This window comes from Populus euphratica, unplaced genomic scaffold (assembly GCF_000495115.2).
Source record: "Populus euphratica unplaced genomic scaffold, PopEup_1.0 scaffold7.1, whole genome shotgun sequence".
Lineage (NCBI taxonomy): Eukaryota > Viridiplantae > Streptophyta > Magnoliopsida > Malpighiales > Salicaceae > Populus > Populus euphratica.
The window spans coordinates 743,338-763,045 of NW_011499871.1; the positions used below are offsets into that span (position 1 = coordinate 743,338).

Consider the following 19,708-nt stretch of genomic DNA (forward strand, 5'->3'; position numbering starts at 1 on the left):
GGAGGGATTTCTTAGACAACGGCACTCGAAATTTTACTTACAACTATTTTTTTTTTTAAAAAAAATGTATTAGATACTCCAAATGTTCGTGTAATGATTAGGAATACAGAGATACGATTAAGGGGAAGGGGATCCTCCAGAAGGAAAAGCTAAACTTCATTTCCCCCCCTATAGATTAATCAATACTCCACTTCTATCCTTATATTTAAGATTTTCCAATTCTGCCTTTCTAGTTTTCAAAAAGTTCGATTTCTCCAATAATCACTATGATGTTATTCACTGTTTTTATGAGAGAATATAAAATTCATGGAGATTTGAGAGGGAAAATAGTAAAATAAAGTAAGAACAAAAGTGAGCAATTTGTTAGTTGTTTGGTAATTAAACTTTTCAAAAAACTTAAAAGAAAGAAATTTCAAATTATAAAGGTAGAAGTGAAACATTGATGAATCGATAAGGATAAAAATATAGTTTTCAAAAAAAAAAAAAAGGCAAGAAAACTTGAAAAAGTTGCATCCAAAATATCATCAATCCAAAACCACTCTTCTTCAATCTATCGCCCACAGTCAGAGACACACATGGCCACAACAACCAACCCCATTAAAATCCTCTCTCCAAACTCCAGACTCCTCGTCACAAAACCCTTCTGTATCACATCACTATCATGTCCAACACTCTTCAACAGAGCCACAACTTCACTGCACAAACCTTTACTTGTAATAAAATGCAGCAGCAATAGCTCAGAAGAGATAGAACCAAGCAATGGTAATAATTTGAAGGATGCATTGTCTGGTATGGTGGACAAGCAAGTGGAGGAACTTTTAAACAGACAAGAGAATAGGGTGTTGCTTGACGGGTTAGAGAAGGCATCGCGAAGAGTGGAAGTCGCTAGAAGAGAACTTGCTGAGATTGAAAGACAGGAACTTGAGGCTAAACAATTGAGGGATTATATTAATCAGCTTGAAAGTAGAGCTTCTGAGGTCTGCTGTTTCTCTCTAATCATGTTCTTGGGTTTTTATTTGTTTAGTTTTTTCTCTCTTATCATGTTCTTGGGCTGTTGTAAATGGGATTTCGAGATTGCGGGCTTTCTTGTGATTATCAATGAAGTAATCCTCTTAATATGAGATTTTGAAGTCTATCGTATCAAATGAAAGGGAACTGATCTATTTGAAATGCTCTATTACAGAATTATTGTTTGAAATATATTACTTTTGTTTAGTGGTGTTGTTTGATTTTGGTTGAATTCAAGATTGCAGAATGTCAGCAGGAGATCTTAGAGGCAAGAGCCATGGTTGAAGAAGCAGAACGTTCGCTGTCGCTTAATAATGACGGGGATGCTTTAGAAAGCAAGGAGATTAGCAGAGATCAAGAGAGACTGGAGTCCATAAAGGCAGGTTTTGTATCTGCACTTATTGGCACCCTTGCTGGGTTCCCCATTTCTCTCACTCAAGTGACCAGTAATGCTCAGCTAATACTTCCGTCCACAATCACCTTCATTAGCTGTGCATTATTTGGCTTAACCTTTCGATATGCAGTAAGAAGAGACCTGGACAATTTTCAGCTGAAGACGGGGACAGCTGCAGCTTTTGGCATTGTGAAAGGTTTCACTTTTAGTTTTTTCCAAAGGATTATACGAGAATTTGACAGTTTTTCTTATAATGAAAATGGATTTATAACGCAGGTCTTGCTACACTAGCTGGAGGACAGCCATTGGAGCTCGATCCTGAAAGCTTCTTGTCCCATGCCTTTAATGGTGCAATGTATGTATCAGAGAATCTTCTGATCTTTACTTTTGCTGCTATTAGTCTGGATTTCTGCTTTAAGATGGGGCTTTTAAGTCCCTTTCCTATGAAAAGGTCAGCTTCAAGGACTAATATGGAATGAATCCCCTCTACTGGATTCAATATTGCACATTATCTGCTGCATTGGCAACAGAATGTAATTGCACCAACAAAATGAAAAATTTAAAACTGTGCTCTCCTCCACCCTTCCATGAGTTCTCTGCATCATAGTCACTGTTAACAACTCGCTGATTAAAGCCATAAAAATGTCTTTTCTAAACCCACTTCTTTTCTTTCTTGTAGTTTGCTACAATGTATAGTTTACTTTCCTTAAAGCATGCCATTTTTATGCTGATTAGATGCTTGGATTGAGTCTGATTTGTTGTGCATCTAAAACTGAATTGTTACTTGATATTGGCAGTGCCGTGTCATTTTCGCAAATCAAAACCTCATCTGGAAAATGAAATACTAACAGTTTTGTCATTTAACTTCTGGTTGTCGCCACAGGCAACTTGCAAACCCCTTGGAGTCCAAATTTTAGCAGGACAATTTGCCCGAGAGAGACCTCTATTCAGCTAAACAATTACTAATACACATACACGCAAACAGTATACTCTTGCCATTGTCACTTGTGAACAATTCCCAAGAGAGTTTAGAGAATTAATCTTGTGTGTGACACGCTCGCTTAACTAGTCAGGCTGCCATCTTATATCTGGAAATTTGGGGTTCCAAAAATATGATTAAAAATATCAACATGGGACTATCTCTACCTTTTCATCTCCAAATCCAAGGCCAAAAATACGCTTCCAGATCATTCTTATCAAAAGAACATCTATTTAACCAAGCCAAATTAACCATAAAGCCGTTGTTCTATTGTTCCCCCTGCTCACCATCATCATCCCAACCTCCATTTAAGTGTGCTTGATTTTCTGAGTGATCTCTTGGGACTCCCCACTGCCAAATCTCATTTCTTGATTGCTTGTCAGCAGATGGCAGATTCCTGTGTTCTCATTCTTTCTCCTAATATGGAAAGTAAGAACCCAACCATAATCTCATTGATCATTAGAAGAATGAAACGAAAACTAACATGAGCTTCCATTTATCAGTACCTCCTTTGATGGTTCCTGATGCTCCCTCAAACTGACATCTTTCTTTTTTGTCAATGAGGGTAGAAACTTAGCTGCTTCACTAAATGATTGAAATCCATGAATATCTCCATTTTTTATGCTCGCTTCTAGCTGCAAAAAATTAGTGGCACAGTAATGAACACTAGCTTGTATCGTGGTAACCAAAACCATTAACTTACAGAATTTTTTGCTCTTATTTAGTTATGATAGTACTTGAAACATGCGGTTTCAGTCAGAATATATATTACATGGTTTATTCTACTCGTCTATCATAACGGTAAGACCATGTAGAGAAACCCATACCAGGAGGTAATCAAAAAGGTTTGAGAGATATTGTACCTGAACATGAACAATGCCGAAAATAATGCTAGCTATTGGCAGCCAGCTCTCTTCAGGTGACAGGGACATATTTGATCTATTAAGCCAGATTAAAAAAAGAAAAAAATCATACCATCAAATTCATGCATCCAATCTAATCAAGTAACACATCCAAATTTACTGTTAAGTGGTCGCAACATATTATTTTTTTACAGCATCAAGCAGTGTAATATCTCAAGCCTGAAATTGTCTTACTCACACTGTTCACATACAAATCCTTCAATCAAACTAAAATATTAACATTAACATTTGCGAAAGAAACAACATTAAAGAAAACTCTTCAAACTCAACACAAAGTTTGCATTTTGCACTCAAAGAAACAACACTCGTAACCAAACTAACAAAACGCGGTGTAAGTGGACATCCAGTCCCAAATGTTCACATCCCAAAATCGCTCCCTGGCCAACAAAGATAAACCTACACTACAAATCAGCATCCCCTATAAGCCTTTAACAAAGCATCCTAAAAACAAAACTAACTACCACATTAAAAACCAGAATTATGAGAAATAATGTAAGCATGGTACTATAAAACTAAAAGAAAATATAAAAAACAAACCTCAAATAAGGAGCCAGGTAGACTAGAGAATAAATAGCATATCTTCTTTTGCCAGTATCAAGCCAAGCAAAAACCCAACTCTGCCAACAAAACAACAAAAGATCAACACTTTATCAACACCCAGATTCCAAAAACAAACAAAAAATATAAAATCAAAGATAGAGACACACTTACAAGCCAATTGAAGTAAGGAATGAAACTAATGACACCCATAACAGCAAATCTCGTATCAGTTGTAGTAATCCCCGAATAACACTCCGCCTCCTCGTCCTTGGTAACTGTATTTGGCAACAGCAAAGAGCTCAGCATACACAAACCTATAGCCGCAGCAAACGGGGTGTCGTCTGATAACTGTGCCCTGCATTTTCCCCTGTCAATCTTCTCCCCCTGTATTAACACCAACATAAACAGTTCAAAAGAGGGGATATTTAAAGTAAAAAGTAAGTGAGTTTTTGCTGTGTTTTTTTAACCTTGACGAGGGTTTTACAGTGTTGATGGGAATGAGATGGTTTTAGCTTGGCAAGTGGTGATCTTAAGTTAGGAGGTTTTAGAGAAGGATAAAGTGAAGTGGCGGTCAGTGTGATCATTGAAGGCAGGAGATATGGAGATTAGATTTAAGCCTTTAAGGAGAGAATGTGATCAAAGGAGGAAGAGAAGACAGAGTCTTTGAGTTTCGTACTTATCGAGAAGAGCGTGGATATACGGCCATCGACGTTGACAGCTATGTACATACATAAACACTCCCTTTTTTTTTCTTTTGGCGGTTGAATGTGAAAGGGTAGTCTCGACAAGTTGCTTTTAATCATTTCTGCCTTCTTATGAACTTCGGTCTCGGATTTGAGTTTCCTTGCTAGTTTTCTTGCAGAAGTGATGCATAGATATTCTATTAACCATCTTCAGCTTTGACGTCGTCGACATTAGTGTGATTACTGTATATCCAATGCATGTATTGAGGGTATGGAATACCCAATTTATGGAGGGGGGAGCATACCAGGACGCAAGACCTTACAGAGTTCAGCAAGGACACTGGCTTCTAAGCTCAGGAAAGTCATACAGTTAGATGCTTAACTATTAACGAAAGGGGCTCCTTCGCTGCCAGTTGCGTGGTTATAAAATCCCGTCCGAGAGTTAACCCGATAGAATAATTAGATTATAAATTTAATGAGTTAATTTGAATAACCTAGTTTAATCCAAATCAAGAATCAAGATACTTTAATATATAGTTGTTATGATATAAAATATTATATTAGCATATATGCTAGCATAATTAACAAGAAAATATCACATTAACATAATTAATTAGCATCAATAGATTAAAATATACATTTGTCTTTAAATAAACAAACATTTAATATAATTTAAAAATATTAAAGATAAAAATAACAACATAATAAGTTGTTGTAAAAATAAAAAATTTAACAATAGATATAATGTGACAACGCATGAGAATCCATAAAACAGATTAAGACGTTGCTCGTGGGTGAGATATTCATTCCTTGCTGTGAATAATTATACTAATCACAATAATACATCATCCAGCACCCCTTTCTTAATGCTTTTTTTAATTTCAAAATAATAGAAATCGTCAGATGGGTTGTTAGCTCATAGTTTTTTTAAGAAGAGAAGGCAGTTCCAAGCGCAAGGTGGCCTTCCACATTTTCTCCATTTACCTGCATCAAATCTCCCATTCACAAAACAAAAACCAGAGAGTTCTCTCTCATTTATTTCACTATTGTCTTCACGCACGAAGAGGACAATCAATTTGTCTAGCCTTCTCATTTTCGGTCAAACAATAAATGCCAATTCCTCCTCATCCTGCCCTATGGTTTCTCTCCATCTCAGTTCCACCATCAACACCACTTGCACAAGGCCATCTTTTACACCAACACCTACCATCAACAGCCCCCGTCCATTATATTCCGAGCAGCACCGTTTCATCTCCTCATCAACAATAGTCGTTGATTACTCCTCCACTGACAACCCTCAAGCTCAGCAAAGAAAGAAATTAAGGCAGAAACCAACTTTCCTTTTGTTGTTACTGTTCAACTGCATCATGGGTGACCAGGTTTTGTTGGGTTTTTGTATTAGCTGATTTTTTACCTAATTTGAACTGGTCCAGCTACCAAGCCGACCGGATTCCAGATCAATCTGCCAGGCCAGTCTGGCCTGGATTTAATAACTACAGCTTATTCGCCTGCCGTCTTGCACTGAGATTTACTTCAAAACGTAATTTTTCCAATCTAATAAAACTTCGGACTCTTTCAATCCATGATGTCTTGATCTTACATGAAAGAGAAATGTTCACATTAAGTAAGGGCACCATTGACAATGAGGCCAACAGCATGGAGAGAAGGGTAAGATTATGCTTGTTCATTCATTCGTCACCATTCTCAATAGTGGTGAAATTCCTAAGTTTAGTAGTATGGGTGAAAAAGTTGCATAATTTTCATAAACACAAAGTTTCTACCATCATGTACAAGATCAAATCTGTAAGAACAAAATAATACATTTGAATAACCTGATTTAAGTATTGAGATGTATATATAAACAAACACTTGAAGCTTTCTAACTACTCATGGCGACTGATTTTGACAAAAAGTAAGCCAGGAAAATTCTGCTAACTTGCTGATATAATTCACACGGCTCAGGACAAGGTCGTTTCCAATTGAATTTGATAGATTGAATTGGTCTTCAAGGAACCGTGTGCAACGGATTTGCAGAGGAAATGCAGAAACGGTGTTTTGTGCTCTGCAACCTTACTCCAAAATCCAATTCAAAGATGGTTCTCATCCAGCCCGTATAAAGAATGGCTAACGCTTTACTGCATGTACAGCTCTTGCCTGAGTTTACAAGAAGGTTTCACTTTGCCGTGATAAGAGTGCCTGAGTTTACAAGAAGGTTTCACTTTACCGTGATAAGAATTACGCTTTCAGGCATCCACTCCGCTCCTTTCCCCATTCTCTTCCCTACCAGATATGGCTTTCAGCTGCTGCTGCAACTGTAAGAATAACAAAACAGTCTCAACTTAATTTGCCCCAATACTGGGTATAAATGTATTCACAGACTCAACTGTTTTCTATTTATCCCCGTCATGAAAGAAGGGGTGAGACTCCATTACTGATCGTTCTACATCCCGAAGAGTATGATGATAAAACAGGTACAACAAAATCCATCCTCACAAGCAACTTACTCGCTCATATTTTAGCTTTTCAACATTCAGTTCATCGGTCAAATTCACCATCCTGAAAAGTGTGAGTGAGAACATTAAACGAACTTAAATATGTATAAGACCAGAAAGGAAAGGACAAATGATCAAACCTATTTTGAAGCTCAATGATCTTGATCAATAATGATTTCTCCCTCTCAGAGGATGCTGCTTCGACCTGTAACAGTGAGTAGATCAGAGGAATCATGATACAGCAATCCAACCAGACACTATGAAAGAGACTCGGTAATTTCAGGAAATACAAAGAAATAATAAAAACCAACTTTCACAAATAAGTGTCCTCCTGTATGAAATTGGACCTGCACAAGTTCAGTTACATGACCCTGCGTTCATGCTACCAAATCCCACTAAAGCATCATCACTGAAGAAAATCTTGGATCTTAAAAACAGCACTTATATACAAGAATTTGGAACCCAATAGTTGGGAAAGAGCTAAATTATAGATAGAATATCTGCTTACACTTCCATTGTTCTCTGAACCATGAGGCAATGGCAGCAACTTCCCATTTTGAGCAGCTGACACAAAATAAATTACACAGCTTGTTCAATTGCTTCTCCCCTAAAATCAGACCGAATAGCATGCTGTAACAGATATTTTACTCACCTTCTATGGCCTCAGCTGGCTGCAGGCTATTCAATAAACTTATAATAATATCCTGGAATAAAAAAGTATGATTACAAGAACGACTGGCTTTAGGTTTTACAGAATTCAAGGCAAACAAACCTTGAAAGGAAAAACAACATTCAACTGAAAGTAAGGCGTGCTTTTTAACCTGTTGAATTGAGGTCTGCTGAAAAAGATTCTGAAGATGAGGCAAGAGTAGAGCATGGACACTATTGTGGCTAACCTCTTTTGGAGGCTGATTCACAGGCTAAAAACAGAGAGCATGACATGGAATTGGTTAAAGGATGACAAATGCAGGAGCAGTGGCTTAATTAGTGAGGCAATTCACAGTCAAGACTTGATATGAGACCAAGTCATGCTTCATCTTGGAATTAAGAGTGAAACCACACCTAACCCGATTTCTAAAGCTAATGACTCAGTGGGCACTTGAAGTCCAGTGTCTTTCAAATAAAAATCTCATAAACTCACAAGACATGTGGTGATAAATTTGTTTGATCAATTTCAAGAGTTAGATATATTTAGACAAAAAAAGTCAACGCACGTACCATTTGCTTTGGCTCAAACATCCACTCACCAACACTAGCAGACTTTCTCAGTGGTGACTGAAAATAACAAGAATAAAACATCAAGTGCGAAGCAGACAACATGAGTTGTTACTAAAACTACTGGGGTAAAGATGAGCCACCTACTTGTGAAGACCGTCGTGGAACCGTACTTAATGGAATATCCTAGGGCACATTCTTTAGTTAGTGAGAGTCAGATAATAAGATAGCATGCCATAAGAATTGAGTGTTACCTTTACAAGATCTAAATTTTCTGATGTAACTGAGAACCTCCCCTTTATTTGGACTAGATTTGTCTTCGACTTTTCATCCAAAGAATCCCTAAATCCTATTATAGGAAACAAGTAATGATAAAGAATCAATAAAACATGTTATAGGAGTAGCAGCGCTATTTGATAGCTGCAAGTTCTAGCTCTTTCTGATGATTACAATAACAATAACAGTAAAGAGGAAACTAAATAGCAATAACCTCCTGAAGATTTTATGGGAGCTGATAAACTGTTCGCTGAAGCTCGATTTGGAAGCATTAGAGGACCACTAAAGCTTGGACCTTTCCGAAGTTCACGGGTGACTCTTTCAGCTGTTGGATGAATTTCATTCTCAAACCTATTAATCAACAGACGAGCCCGATAATTTCAAATCTGGAGCATATGAAAATATAATGGCACAAAGTTTGTCCTAGTTTCATAAACTTGCGCACAAATGTTCAAGTTCAAGTAAATCAAAAGAATTTTACATCAAAAGTATAAAACGAAAAATTTAACTTCACATAAAATAGTAACAAAGCTCTTACTTAGGACCTGGCATTTCTCAGCTCAAAAATGCCTGTTACAATTTGTTACAATCAAATCATGTTCAACAAACCACCAGCTGACGTGTAGAATTATATCTTAAAAGAATTCCCAATGCTAAATAACTAAACCTCAATCAACTTATTGAACTTAAAGCCTTCCTTTCGCATGTTTGGAATATAGGCTAGAGTTATGACTCAAATTGTCAAGTACAGAGAGTGAGGCCATTTCATGCCACCACTAATACAAGTTTGACAAATAAAAACACCACCCATGAAACTACTATCATTTCACATTATATTTCAAACAGCTCTAATTGAGACAGTTCTAGTTAATGCTGTAAGAAAAACTAAACAGGAAGACAACAAACCTTTCAGAAGTGCGCCCCCTTTCTGATAATGAATGAGAAAATACAGTACCAGGCATGAGCGGCCCACTATGGGTTTGGCGACTTTTCACTGTTTTGGCCTTGGCCTGCGCCATGAGGCTTTCTGACGTCGAGGCCTTTGCTTCAGAGATTGATCCATTTCTCTCTTTTTCAAGGCTACTGGTTTCCAGCAAGTCACTTTCTGGTAACTTGCCCTTCTTAATGAAGTTATCTGCCTGAGGCAATTCACACCCACTTAATTGTCTGCTGTACTCAGCCAGCTGCATTTCACTATTTGAATTTATTTTCACTGAACTTGATTGGGAACCAATAGCAGCCTGCAAACAACAAACAAGTTCATTTGTTTGAGAACCAAAAATTTCCCAAAGCAAGAGAGGCACCTCAAGGAGCAGAAATAAATACAGCGGACAATGGTAACAACTTCAGATTAATAAAAGAACTCTTCAGTGACTCATTTATTACCTTACCACCACCAAATTTAATGCTTTCATCTTCTTCCCTCATCTCTGGTATATCATCATCATCTCGCACCTAGCAACAAAGGAACAGTTATCATCTCCTAATTGTATAACCAGCAAGAAAAATACTGCTACAAACAATGAAATTCATTAAACAAAGCATTTAAATAGTTAGCTTACTAGTGATGCTTGGGCTTTCAAATCCTCAAGGTCAAAATTCCAGGCACTAACTCCGCGTTGATACTCACTCTGATGAGGGTAAGACAAGCCATTACTTAAAAGATCAGAAAGAAAAGCAAAAAAACAGAAAGAAAGAAAGTAGTGGGTACAAATACATTTGACCAATGAATGTTACTTGTCCTCAATTATACTTTCAGTTCTTAACACTTCATACTAAATATCCAGGCACCACAGATGCATTTATCTAAGAATTTGAATGATAACCTTTCATAAATCAGAAGAGATTATTACTGCTATTATTGGCACAAAATTAATATAAGCATGATTTATTAAGAAAAGAACATATGCCTACATTTGTCTGTACTGTTAGCTTGGTTCAAAAATGGGATTGAGTGGGAAGAACAAGTCAAGGACCACATTTTGGTGAAGAAAGTAAAAGTTCTAATACCATGTTTCATAATACTGATCTAAGGGTTCAGATTTCCATAAAGAAAGTGAAAGCCAAAATCTCCATTCATTCTGCTGTTCAACTGTGGAAATACTCAGAATTTTTCATTTCAAATTTAACCTTTTTATTCCAACAGGTTCTATACTGAAATCTATGTGATATTTAATGCTTCTGATGGATTAGGGATTTTCTGGTTTAAAACATTCTAAGGGGAAACATAAGAAACATTTTATTGGTTGACTCATTCAATGGTAGAAAGAAAAAGGATATTTTTTGATTATGGAACCAGAGGACACTTATCATTATTTGTCATCTGTCAGTGTCATGGTAAGTAATGGACATCTGTAGATCCCCAAAGTAAGACATACTAAAACAACACAATTATAACCAAAAAATCAGTGTATAAGAACAGCTGAGGGTGGTAAAATGACCAAACTTATACAATCTAACTAAGCAGGAAAAGGATTAGGAAGACATTAATGAAGATGGATTTGCTAGGAAAATAATGCATGATGAACTCCAGCAAGTGCATCCATTAACCAGATGAAAAGCATCATCTTATGAGGTTGAAAAGTGTGCTAACCTGTGACAATGCTTCTTGTTCTGCAGAAGGCATTCTCTTTAGAGCCAGCTGTGCAGCATCTTTAAGCTGCAATATTTCAGTAAGTTCATCAAACAACCTAACCAGAAAAACATGAGGCACAAATCAAGTATTGTAGCACTATGATAGCTAACCTGAATAGCTTTCACACGATTCCAAAGTGGGGGCAAGTCTGCAAACAACTTCTTCACAGAAAGCTCTGGAGGCTTTGCATTCTTAAAAAAAGAATGTTTTATTAACTTCTCAGCAGTTGGCCTCTTTGTTTGATCTTTCACAAGGCACATTGCAACCATTTCTTTAAAAGACTGATCACAACTGGAAATCCTCAGATTAGAATCTTAATATTTATGAAAAGAAAAAAAAATCACTGAAAACAGCTATAAAAGAGGCCTTTTGACAATCTCACTGTACCATCAAAGAAAATGGTGCAAGTTATCCATGTAAATGCAATTCTTACAGAGTAAATCAATTGATGTGAATATCTAGCGAGAAAGAATTTCAATACCTTAGAGAATTTTTTATCACGATCATAATCAAGACCAGGAGGAGCATTCTGTATGGTCATGAGAAGAACCTGACAGAATGAAAAGTAACAGGAAAAAGAAAAGGTATCTTAGCAAGCCACTTAAATGAGAGCTTCCCCAGCTCAAGCTGTATCTTAGTGGACTTTCTTGTTGAATCCTAACAGATGGAAATACCTTCATTGGAGGATATTTTGAAAAAGGTGCATGGCCATGGGCCAGCTCAAGTGCCGTTATACCAAATGACCAAATATCAGCCCTGTACAGGAAAATAGAAGCAATCAAGCAACACACTTATACGAGTTTTCTTTTCTTTCTCAATTTTAAGTCATAGTCAGTTTCTTCAACATATAAAGGTACCAGTTCTGCCCAAACATTAACCAAAAAAAACACATGATATCAATGGAAAAAAAAAAACAGAGATTGAGAGATTTCCTCCAAAGAAAGACATGGAAGTATCATGAGAACTTATGTTGTCCAAAAACAAGCATAAAAGGTTTAGCAAATCAGGTTTGCACACATAAGGATGCATGCATATGCACAAACCCAGGTTTATGACACGGCAAGCACTGCCAGAAGTTTTTGTAGGCACAGAACATGGGTGAAAACATAACTTGATAAGTTGCACTCAGGGGAATCTAACTTCAAAAATTAGGTTCATAAAAAGAACTCACTTCGAATTATATCCACTTCCTGGCTGCAAAACCTCAGGTGCCATCCTGCAATTTGGAAGTTAAAGTGCAAGGAGGGGAACACTTACCAGTAAAAATACAGCTCAGAACTCAAATTACAAAAAATATCATTACTGATGAAACTTACCAGCATGGAGTCCCCACAAAAGTATTTCTGGAACGCTGTCGATCACCTGTATCAAACATGCAAGCTGAAACACCAAAGTCAGCAAGCTTTACAATCCCATTGGTATCCAGTAGAATGTTTCCAGCCTGCAAGAACAATCACCACATGCAAAAGTTAACATAAGATAGCAGTGTTGAGAATAAAAGGAGAAATTTAGACCAGCTGATAAAATAAATGGGCCATCTTAATGCTTTACTGACTTTAACATCCCGATGAATATGCCCTTGTCGATGCAGGTACTCCAAAGCCTTAAGCGTTTCTTTCAGAATAGAACCAATAGCAGACTCCTCAAATCCTTCGTGATATGCTATCTTCATGAGGTGCAAACAAGAGCCCTCAGCCATGAACGGCATGACCACCCATAAATTTTGGTCAACAACAAATGAACAATAAGCTCTAATAACATTTGGATGATCTATCAAACTCATGGTTTGAGCTTCCCTCCTTATATCATCCTGCATTATAAAAATTTCATCAAATAACCACTTAAACAAGTCATGAAATACATTTATGAACAGCATGCAAAAAGAAAACCAGTAAGAAGAGCAGAGTGTAACTAATAGAACTACTGCAGGTATCTACTATCAGGGCAAACACACCAACACTGAGCAGTAATCTTCCAAATATTCAATAATAACTTCCAAGCACATTCTTTTTCTGGGTTTTATACCACTATGATCAGAAAGCAAGCAGTACCTGAGTTCCATTCACCGACATATAACTCAAGTTTCAGAAATTCTTATGATCAGCTCCAAAAAGTTAGTCCATGGGATACTGACACTTTTAGTTACTTTATTTCATCAACTAATGTCGTGACTTGTAATCACTTCTTTGTTGATTATTCCATTCCATGATTGTAAGTATGCATTCAATATGATCAAAGTCAACATCAATTTAATCCGAAATGTTTTCCTTTATAGCAAGTGTCGCGTCAATTAGTACGTGTTAGTGAGCATTAAACTTCAAAACGATGAAATTGATTTTTATCAAAAAAGCTTACTTCACCTACTGAATGAAGAAGGCTAACTTGTAACTATATACAATTAGTTATGGAAAGCATACTGCAATTAATAATTTCAAGTCCACCAATTTTTTTCCCCTTCAATCCAATATTACTAAAATTCACAAATAAATTTCAAATCCATTAAGAATAACTATAAATGCAATAGAGCATCGAAATTCCGCAATCAAATTTATTGAAAAGTTCACTTGTATCTATAATTAAAAGTGAAAAGTTAACAAAAAAATGTCCTAAATTAACAATCCGATGCTAAATCAAATAAAGCCCATTACATTAACAAAAAAATCACAAATCAATTTCAAGTTCAGTAACCATCAAAGAAACAAATCCAATTATCACTTAAGCCTCAATCAATCAGCCTCTCTGTTGACTATAACTACCCAGTAGCAGCTCATTTAAAGCTAAAAAGACCACAAAATTGACAATTCGGTCAAAATAGAATAAGATCTGACCTTAAATCACACTCAATAATCACTTCAAGTTATCAAAAAATAAGCAAAAAATGAGTCAAAACAATAACAAAAAAAAAGTAAACAAACCAGATTGCTATTGCAACGATCGAGATCCAAACACTTAATAGCGACTACTTCATTAAACGGAATATAGATCGCTCTATAAACAACAGCACTCGCTCCATATCCTACTTCTTCTAATAACTTATAATCATTTGGATTCACCGTGTACATCTTTCCCATCCTCCCCATCCACCGTCACGATAACGTATCCTCCACCGCCGCCACCGGTAGTAACCGCCGATTCTGCAACTCTCTTTGGAGAGTTTGAAAAGGTGCCGTTTTGAGGGATATAGGAGTTTTTAATTTGATTGGTTCGTTGACCGCCGATTCTACAAAGAATCCGTAGAGGCGAGAGGCGAGAGAGGAGGGTGATGACGTGGAGAGGGTGATGGCATTAGGATTTTGACACGTAGATGTGGTTTTTATAGATGGCAGGGACCTACTCCTTGCTCTGCTATTTTTAGATTCGTGAATTTGTTCATTTGGCTTTTCTTTATTAAATTTTTACAATCACGGGTATCATCTAATCAATTTTTGGATATTTAGATTTATAGGATATTTTAGAAATTGTAATTGTTTAGTTGAAACAACTAGTTTATCAGTTTGCGTTTGTGCTGTGGACATAATTTTTTTAAAAATATAAAAATATATTTAAAATTTTTAAAATTTTATGTTATTATTGTTAAATTTTATATAACAACTTAAATTTTAAAAAACCTCCATCTAAATTTTTAATTAATATGTAGTCAGCATGTTATCTTTACAACCTGAATTATAAAATTTATTGAGTTAAATTATTTTTTATTTTATTATATAATAAAAAATATTAAAATTAATTTATTATTCATTCTCATACTAAATTTAAGCAACTAAGATTGGGAATTTCACTTAATTGATTTAATTTTTTATTTTATTATATAATAAAAAATAATAAAATTAATTTATTATTCATTCTAATACTAAATTTAAGCAACTCAGATTAGAAAATCCACTTGATTAATTTAATTTTTTATTTTACTATATAATAAAAAATATTAAAATTAATTTATTATTCATTCTAATACTAAATTTAAGCTGATTTATTTTTTTATTTTATTATATAATAAGAAATATAAAATATAATTTATTAAAAGATAAAATTGAATAAAATTTTCATTCTAAGTGGTAGATTTAGAAAAGAAAATAAAAAACTCAAAAAATAGCTAAGAAAAAAAAATCAGCCACACGTAAGTTTTAGGGGAATCTAACACACCTGAAATGTGGTGGATGAACCATTGAATTTAATAACTATAATTAAAAGTTGTAATTAAATCAATTAAAATCTTAGCACACATGCTAATACAAAATAAAACAAATCATTATGCTTAAATTAAGACAAGTGTGGATATAAGATACCTACTTCATCAAGATATTTGGAATTTGTTTTTTTAAAAGGAAGATGTTATTATTGAAGATTAAACTATTTGTTTTTAAGAGTACAATACTTGTCACTTGATGTAAATAATTTTATTGTAGATAGTCTCCTAAAATTCCAACAAATTAACTTTTTAATTATTCACTTTTTTTTGAAAATCTAAGAACCATAAGAATAATTATACTCGTTACCTTTCTACAAAGTATTAGAACCTAAGCCCTAGAACATAGGAGAAAGGGAAAAAAACTAACCAAAACTAGAAGCAAAAAAAAGTTGGTAAATAATAAAGAAAAAGGAAAAAGAGCTATTAAAAGGTCAGAACATCTCTTATTCATTCTCTTTTTATATTAGTTTTTGAAAACAAAACTAATGCAAAATTGTCAAAATTAATTGTTTTAAGTTAATTACCTACCATAAAAAAAAAATTTACGAAGAAGAAGGCTTTTGCCCAAACTGCTTATTCATGGATTGATAAAAAAAAAAGATTATTATTTATAGGGGAAGAAAAATTAATTTGAACTCAAATGTTTATTTATTTTAAAAGAAGTATAACAAGATTAAATGCAAACCTTAAACATACATATCAAAAGTAGCTTTAAATTTGCATTCAAATTATTTTTGTATATCAATTTTACCATTAAATTATTAAAAATTCTCATTTATTTTTAATTTTAAAACTTTTTATTCATATTCTCATTTAGATTATACCTTTTTTATAAAAAAAAATATTATTATACAAGAACTTGTCATTTTTTTTATCAAATGTTCTAGTACAACTTTTTAATTAAGAAATTAAAATAGTTTGAAGATAAAATTGATGTTAGAAATAATTTAGATACAAGATTAATATAATAATAATAATTTAATGGTATATTTGAGATTTACCCTTAAATTAAGTCCATTTTTATCGTCGGATCCATAGTTAATACTCCCCCCTTTCTCATATTAAATTACCATTATGGAAACATAATAAAAATATAATTTTATTTTTAAAATTAGAAAGAAAATATTTTTCAATTTTACATGGATAAAAAAAATTATTATATTTAAAATTTATTTATTTATTTTAACAAATGAGATTTTATGATATAATTTATATTATTTTCTAACATATTTTTTAAAATGAAAATTTTTCAAGGTTGGAATTTAAGATTTATATTATCTTATATTTAATTTCTATTAAATAGAATGAAAGTAGTGAAATGTGAACTTAAAATCACTTGGCTAACAAGATTATATATTATTAAAGGATTATCATACTTAAAATTTTAAATTACAAAATATAATTTTAAAATATAATTTATATTACTTTTTAATATGTAAAAAATAAGAGTAAAATACTTAAAATATTACTACCTTGTAAAAATAAGAGTAAAATGATTATGTAGCTTGTTTTCAGTTTTATCATAATAATATCAGGAATAAATTTTAATCAAAATTGATTTTTTTGTTTAGGATAGTTCGTTGATGAAAGATGTTGGCACTGGCATTTGGCAAAATTGAATTTTGTTTGGTAGTTGAAGACAATCACGGGGATACGTGGAGCTGTGATTTTTATATTTAGTCACGGGAAGGTTTTCTTTATCCCTACATCATTTTGAATTCTGTTTAATTTCTTTGACACCTGGCAATAATGTGATTTTTGTGTAAATTTGGAAACATGCTGTCCTAATGCGATGTAATGTCAGTCGGTACATTGTTTTTTAATAGATTATTTTTATATTTTAAAAGTGTTTTTCAAAAAAATGAGTTTTTTATTTTTTTGTTTTAAATTAATTTTCAAATGCACACTAATATAATATAGTACCGGTATCAGACAGTTGATTAGCCAATACCTTTAAAATGTCATGTGCATTAGCTAATCTTACAAACAGATTCTGCAAACAAATCTGGTGTGGGTTTTTTCAATGATAAAACATATTTTTAAATCATTTTTTACTGGATTATAGAGTTATATTCATATCAATCTATAGTGTTGAAGAGGATAAAATTTTGTTAAATATTATTTTATTTTCAGCATTCAAATTTGAAAGGTTAAAAATGAAAACAACAGCAGAAATTAATTCTTAAATGTAAATTTGATATAATATTGCATGACAATATTTCATAATTCATTCAAAGTTTTTCAACTTTCATTTCATTGGATATGCATGCCTTCCCCCCATTAATTGAATTGACTTGTATATCTAACCACACTTAGAGGTGTTTGAAGGCGTTTCAATAGGGATTTTAAGAAATTTTGAATTTTTTATTTCAGATTTCATTTTGGTGTTTTTATATTTTCTTGATATGTTGATATTAAAAATAAATTTTAAAAATTAAAAAATATTTTATTTTAATATATTTTTAAATAAAAAATATTTTTTAAAAAGTAATGGCAACTATTTTCACAAATACTATCTTCATGCTAACAACACTCTTATAAGAATCGAGTCTTGTTGTGTTAGCTCTTACATTAAGAATATTATTTACTACTGAATAAAAAAGTGTTGAGTTTTTTTTTTCTTCTATTTACTGCTAAAAAGTTTATGCACGTTGAGACAATTATTTATGCACAAGAAAGAGATAAAGAAGTTAGTAAAATAGATGTTACAAAATAGAATTATTCAACATAGATGCAACTTATTTGCTTTTCCAGTATTATTGGTTAAAAAGAAGGACAATATTCAGAGATTTTGTGTTGATTATAAACAGTTAAATAACTTGACTATTAAGAATAAATTTTTCATTACATTCATCATCGATGATTTAATGGATGAGCTGCATGATTTTCAATTTTTTTTTTGTGTTAAATTTAAAATTTAAATATTATCAAGTAAGATTGTATAGTGAAGACATACAAAATACAACTTTTAAAATTCATTATGGTATATTATATTATAAATACCATGAGTTTAAAATAATGCCTTTTAATTTAATTAATGCGCCAGTCACATTAAACCTTGACAAATAATATAATAAAATCATTATTGAGAAGATTTGTGTTAATATTCTTTGATGATATCTTAATGTATAGTTCAACTCTACAACTATATATATATATATTGTTGGAAACACTGAGAGAATCAATTATTTGTAAAATAATCTAAATATTTTTTTTTTATGAACAGAAGTTGAGTGCGTTGAGTATATAATTTTAACTGAAAAAGTGGTAACTAACAAGAAAGATGTAAATTGTTAAAAATAGTCAATTTCACATTCAATCAAGGAATTCAAAGGCTTTTTAGGTTTAACAGGAACCACATTAAATTCATTAGAGGATTTGGAATTATTAACAAGTTCTTGAATCATCTATTCAAAAATAAAACTTTTAGTTAGAATGAGAGGGCTCAAGAAGCATTTGGCAAGTTGAAAGACTTTTATGTACAATACCAGTATTAGTTTTACTAAATTTCAACTGACATTTTTATGTTGGAAATTGATTCTTGTATAATTGGATTAGAGCTAATCCTAAGCCAAGAAGGGAGGCCATTAGCTTTTTTTATCAAGGATTTAAGTCCAAGACATCTAGGATTATCAATTTATGAGAAGGAATATACAGTTACATTGATGAAAGTTAGAAGATAGAGGCGTTACTTGAAGCATGATCTTAAAAGTGATCATGAGAGTTTAAAGCATCTTTTAAACAAAAGATTCATACTCCATTACAAAGAAAAGACTTAACTAAACTGATGGGATTCAGATATCAAACTGTTTGATGCTGTAGACACTGTAAAGATTGAGACTTTGAGGGCTCGGAGGGGGGAGTTTGAGATATTGAAGGCGTGGTTTTGTTAGTATTTCGAACTCAATTTCTTTTTTGTTTCCTAGAAATTATAGATACTAAAGTAATTGAAACTTTGGGGTGTAAAGTAGGGAGAGTTGATAATTTAACGGTTTGGTTTTGTTAGTTGTTTTGGAGGATTTAGATTTTTGCTTTTTTCTTCTTTTTTTCTTCATTTGAATTTTGCTGTCTTGCCAAAAAAAATGCAGAATGATCTACTGGAAGTTGGACGTTGTTTTATGAGAATGAAGCTTGCATAAGGGGGTTGTGGGATTTAGAATTTTACATTTATTCGTTTTCCTTAGAATTCGTTAGTCATAGTAGTAGTGAGAATGGATGTTAATAAAAAGAAACTACTGTGATGAAGCTAGAATCTTCTGTGATAATGAGGGTTTTTAGATGTGAGTTTTTACTTTATTGGAAGAGTTAGTTTTTCTAAACACTCGTCAATAGCCAAATCTTGTTTTGCTGTTGTTCTTTCACCTTTTCCTTCAT

The 19,708-nt window shown here is 33.2% G+C and overlaps 3 protein-coding genes across 7 annotated transcripts; 1 reads left to right on the forward strand and 2 right to left on the reverse strand.

Annotated features, from left to right (window-relative positions):
* The first annotated feature begins 436 nt into the window (after positions 1–436).
* Positions 437–2,154, forward strand: LOC105127267 (homer protein). Its single transcript, XM_011028498.1, has 3 exons — positions 437–977; positions 1,247–1,598; positions 1,679–2,154. The coding sequence occupies exons 1-3, from the start codon at positions 576–578 to the stop codon at positions 1,879–1,881; spliced, it is 957 nt and encodes a 318-aa protein (XP_011026800.1). The 5' UTR covers positions 437–575; the 3' UTR covers positions 1,882–2,154.
* A 225-nt stretch (positions 2,155–2,379) lies between these two features.
* LOC105127266 (uncharacterized) lies at positions 2,380–4,622 on the reverse strand. Of its 3 annotated transcripts, none has more exons than XM_011028496.1 (6): positions 4,312–4,614; positions 4,016–4,228; positions 3,842–3,921; positions 3,245–3,320; positions 2,903–3,016; positions 2,380–2,798 (listed from the first exon to the last, which is right to left on the reverse strand). In XM_011028496.1, the coding sequence occupies exons 1-6, from the start codon at positions 4,426–4,428 to the stop codon at positions 2,787–2,789; spliced, it is 612 nt and encodes a 203-aa protein (XP_011026798.1). In that variant the 5' UTR covers positions 4,429–4,614; the 3' UTR covers positions 2,380–2,786. The 3 variants fall into 3 exon arrangements, with proteins under 3 accessions (XP_011026798.1, XP_011026796.1, XP_011026799.1); XM_011028494.1 differs by having other exon boundaries at positions 2,888–3,016; positions 4,312–4,610; XM_011028497.1 differs by lacking the exons at positions 2,380–2,798; positions 2,903–3,016; positions 3,245–3,320 and adding an exon at positions 3,428–3,700 and having other exon boundaries at positions 4,312–4,622.
* A 2,126-nt stretch (positions 4,623–6,748) lies between these two features.
* LOC105127265 (Protein kinase superfamily protein) lies at positions 6,749–14,420 on the reverse strand. 3 transcript variants are annotated; one of them, XM_011028491.1, is made up of 21 exons: positions 14,061–14,419; positions 12,701–12,955; positions 12,462–12,586; positions 12,317–12,361; positions 11,820–11,901; positions 11,627–11,695; positions 11,256–11,426; positions 11,104–11,169; positions 10,073–10,141; positions 9,897–9,965; positions 9,417–9,751; positions 8,725–8,861; positions 8,489–8,583; positions 8,382–8,420; positions 8,238–8,294; positions 7,841–7,939; positions 7,672–7,723; positions 7,528–7,583; positions 7,160–7,224; positions 7,032–7,083; positions 6,749–6,839 (listed from the first exon to the last, which is right to left on the reverse strand). In XM_011028491.1, exons 1-21 carry the CDS (start codon positions 14,223–14,225, stop codon positions 6,771–6,773), a joined length of 2,172 nt encoding a protein of 723 aa, XP_011026793.1. In that variant the 5' UTR covers positions 14,226–14,419; the 3' UTR covers positions 6,749–6,770. The 3 variants fall into 3 exon arrangements, with proteins under 3 accessions (XP_011026793.1, XP_011026794.1, XP_011026795.1); XM_011028492.1 differs by lacking the exon at positions 8,382–8,420 and having other exon boundaries at positions 14,061–14,420; XM_011028493.1 differs by lacking the exons at positions 8,238–8,294; positions 8,382–8,420 and having other exon boundaries at positions 14,061–14,420.
* Between the last annotated feature and the right edge of the window lie 5,288 nt (positions 14,421–19,708).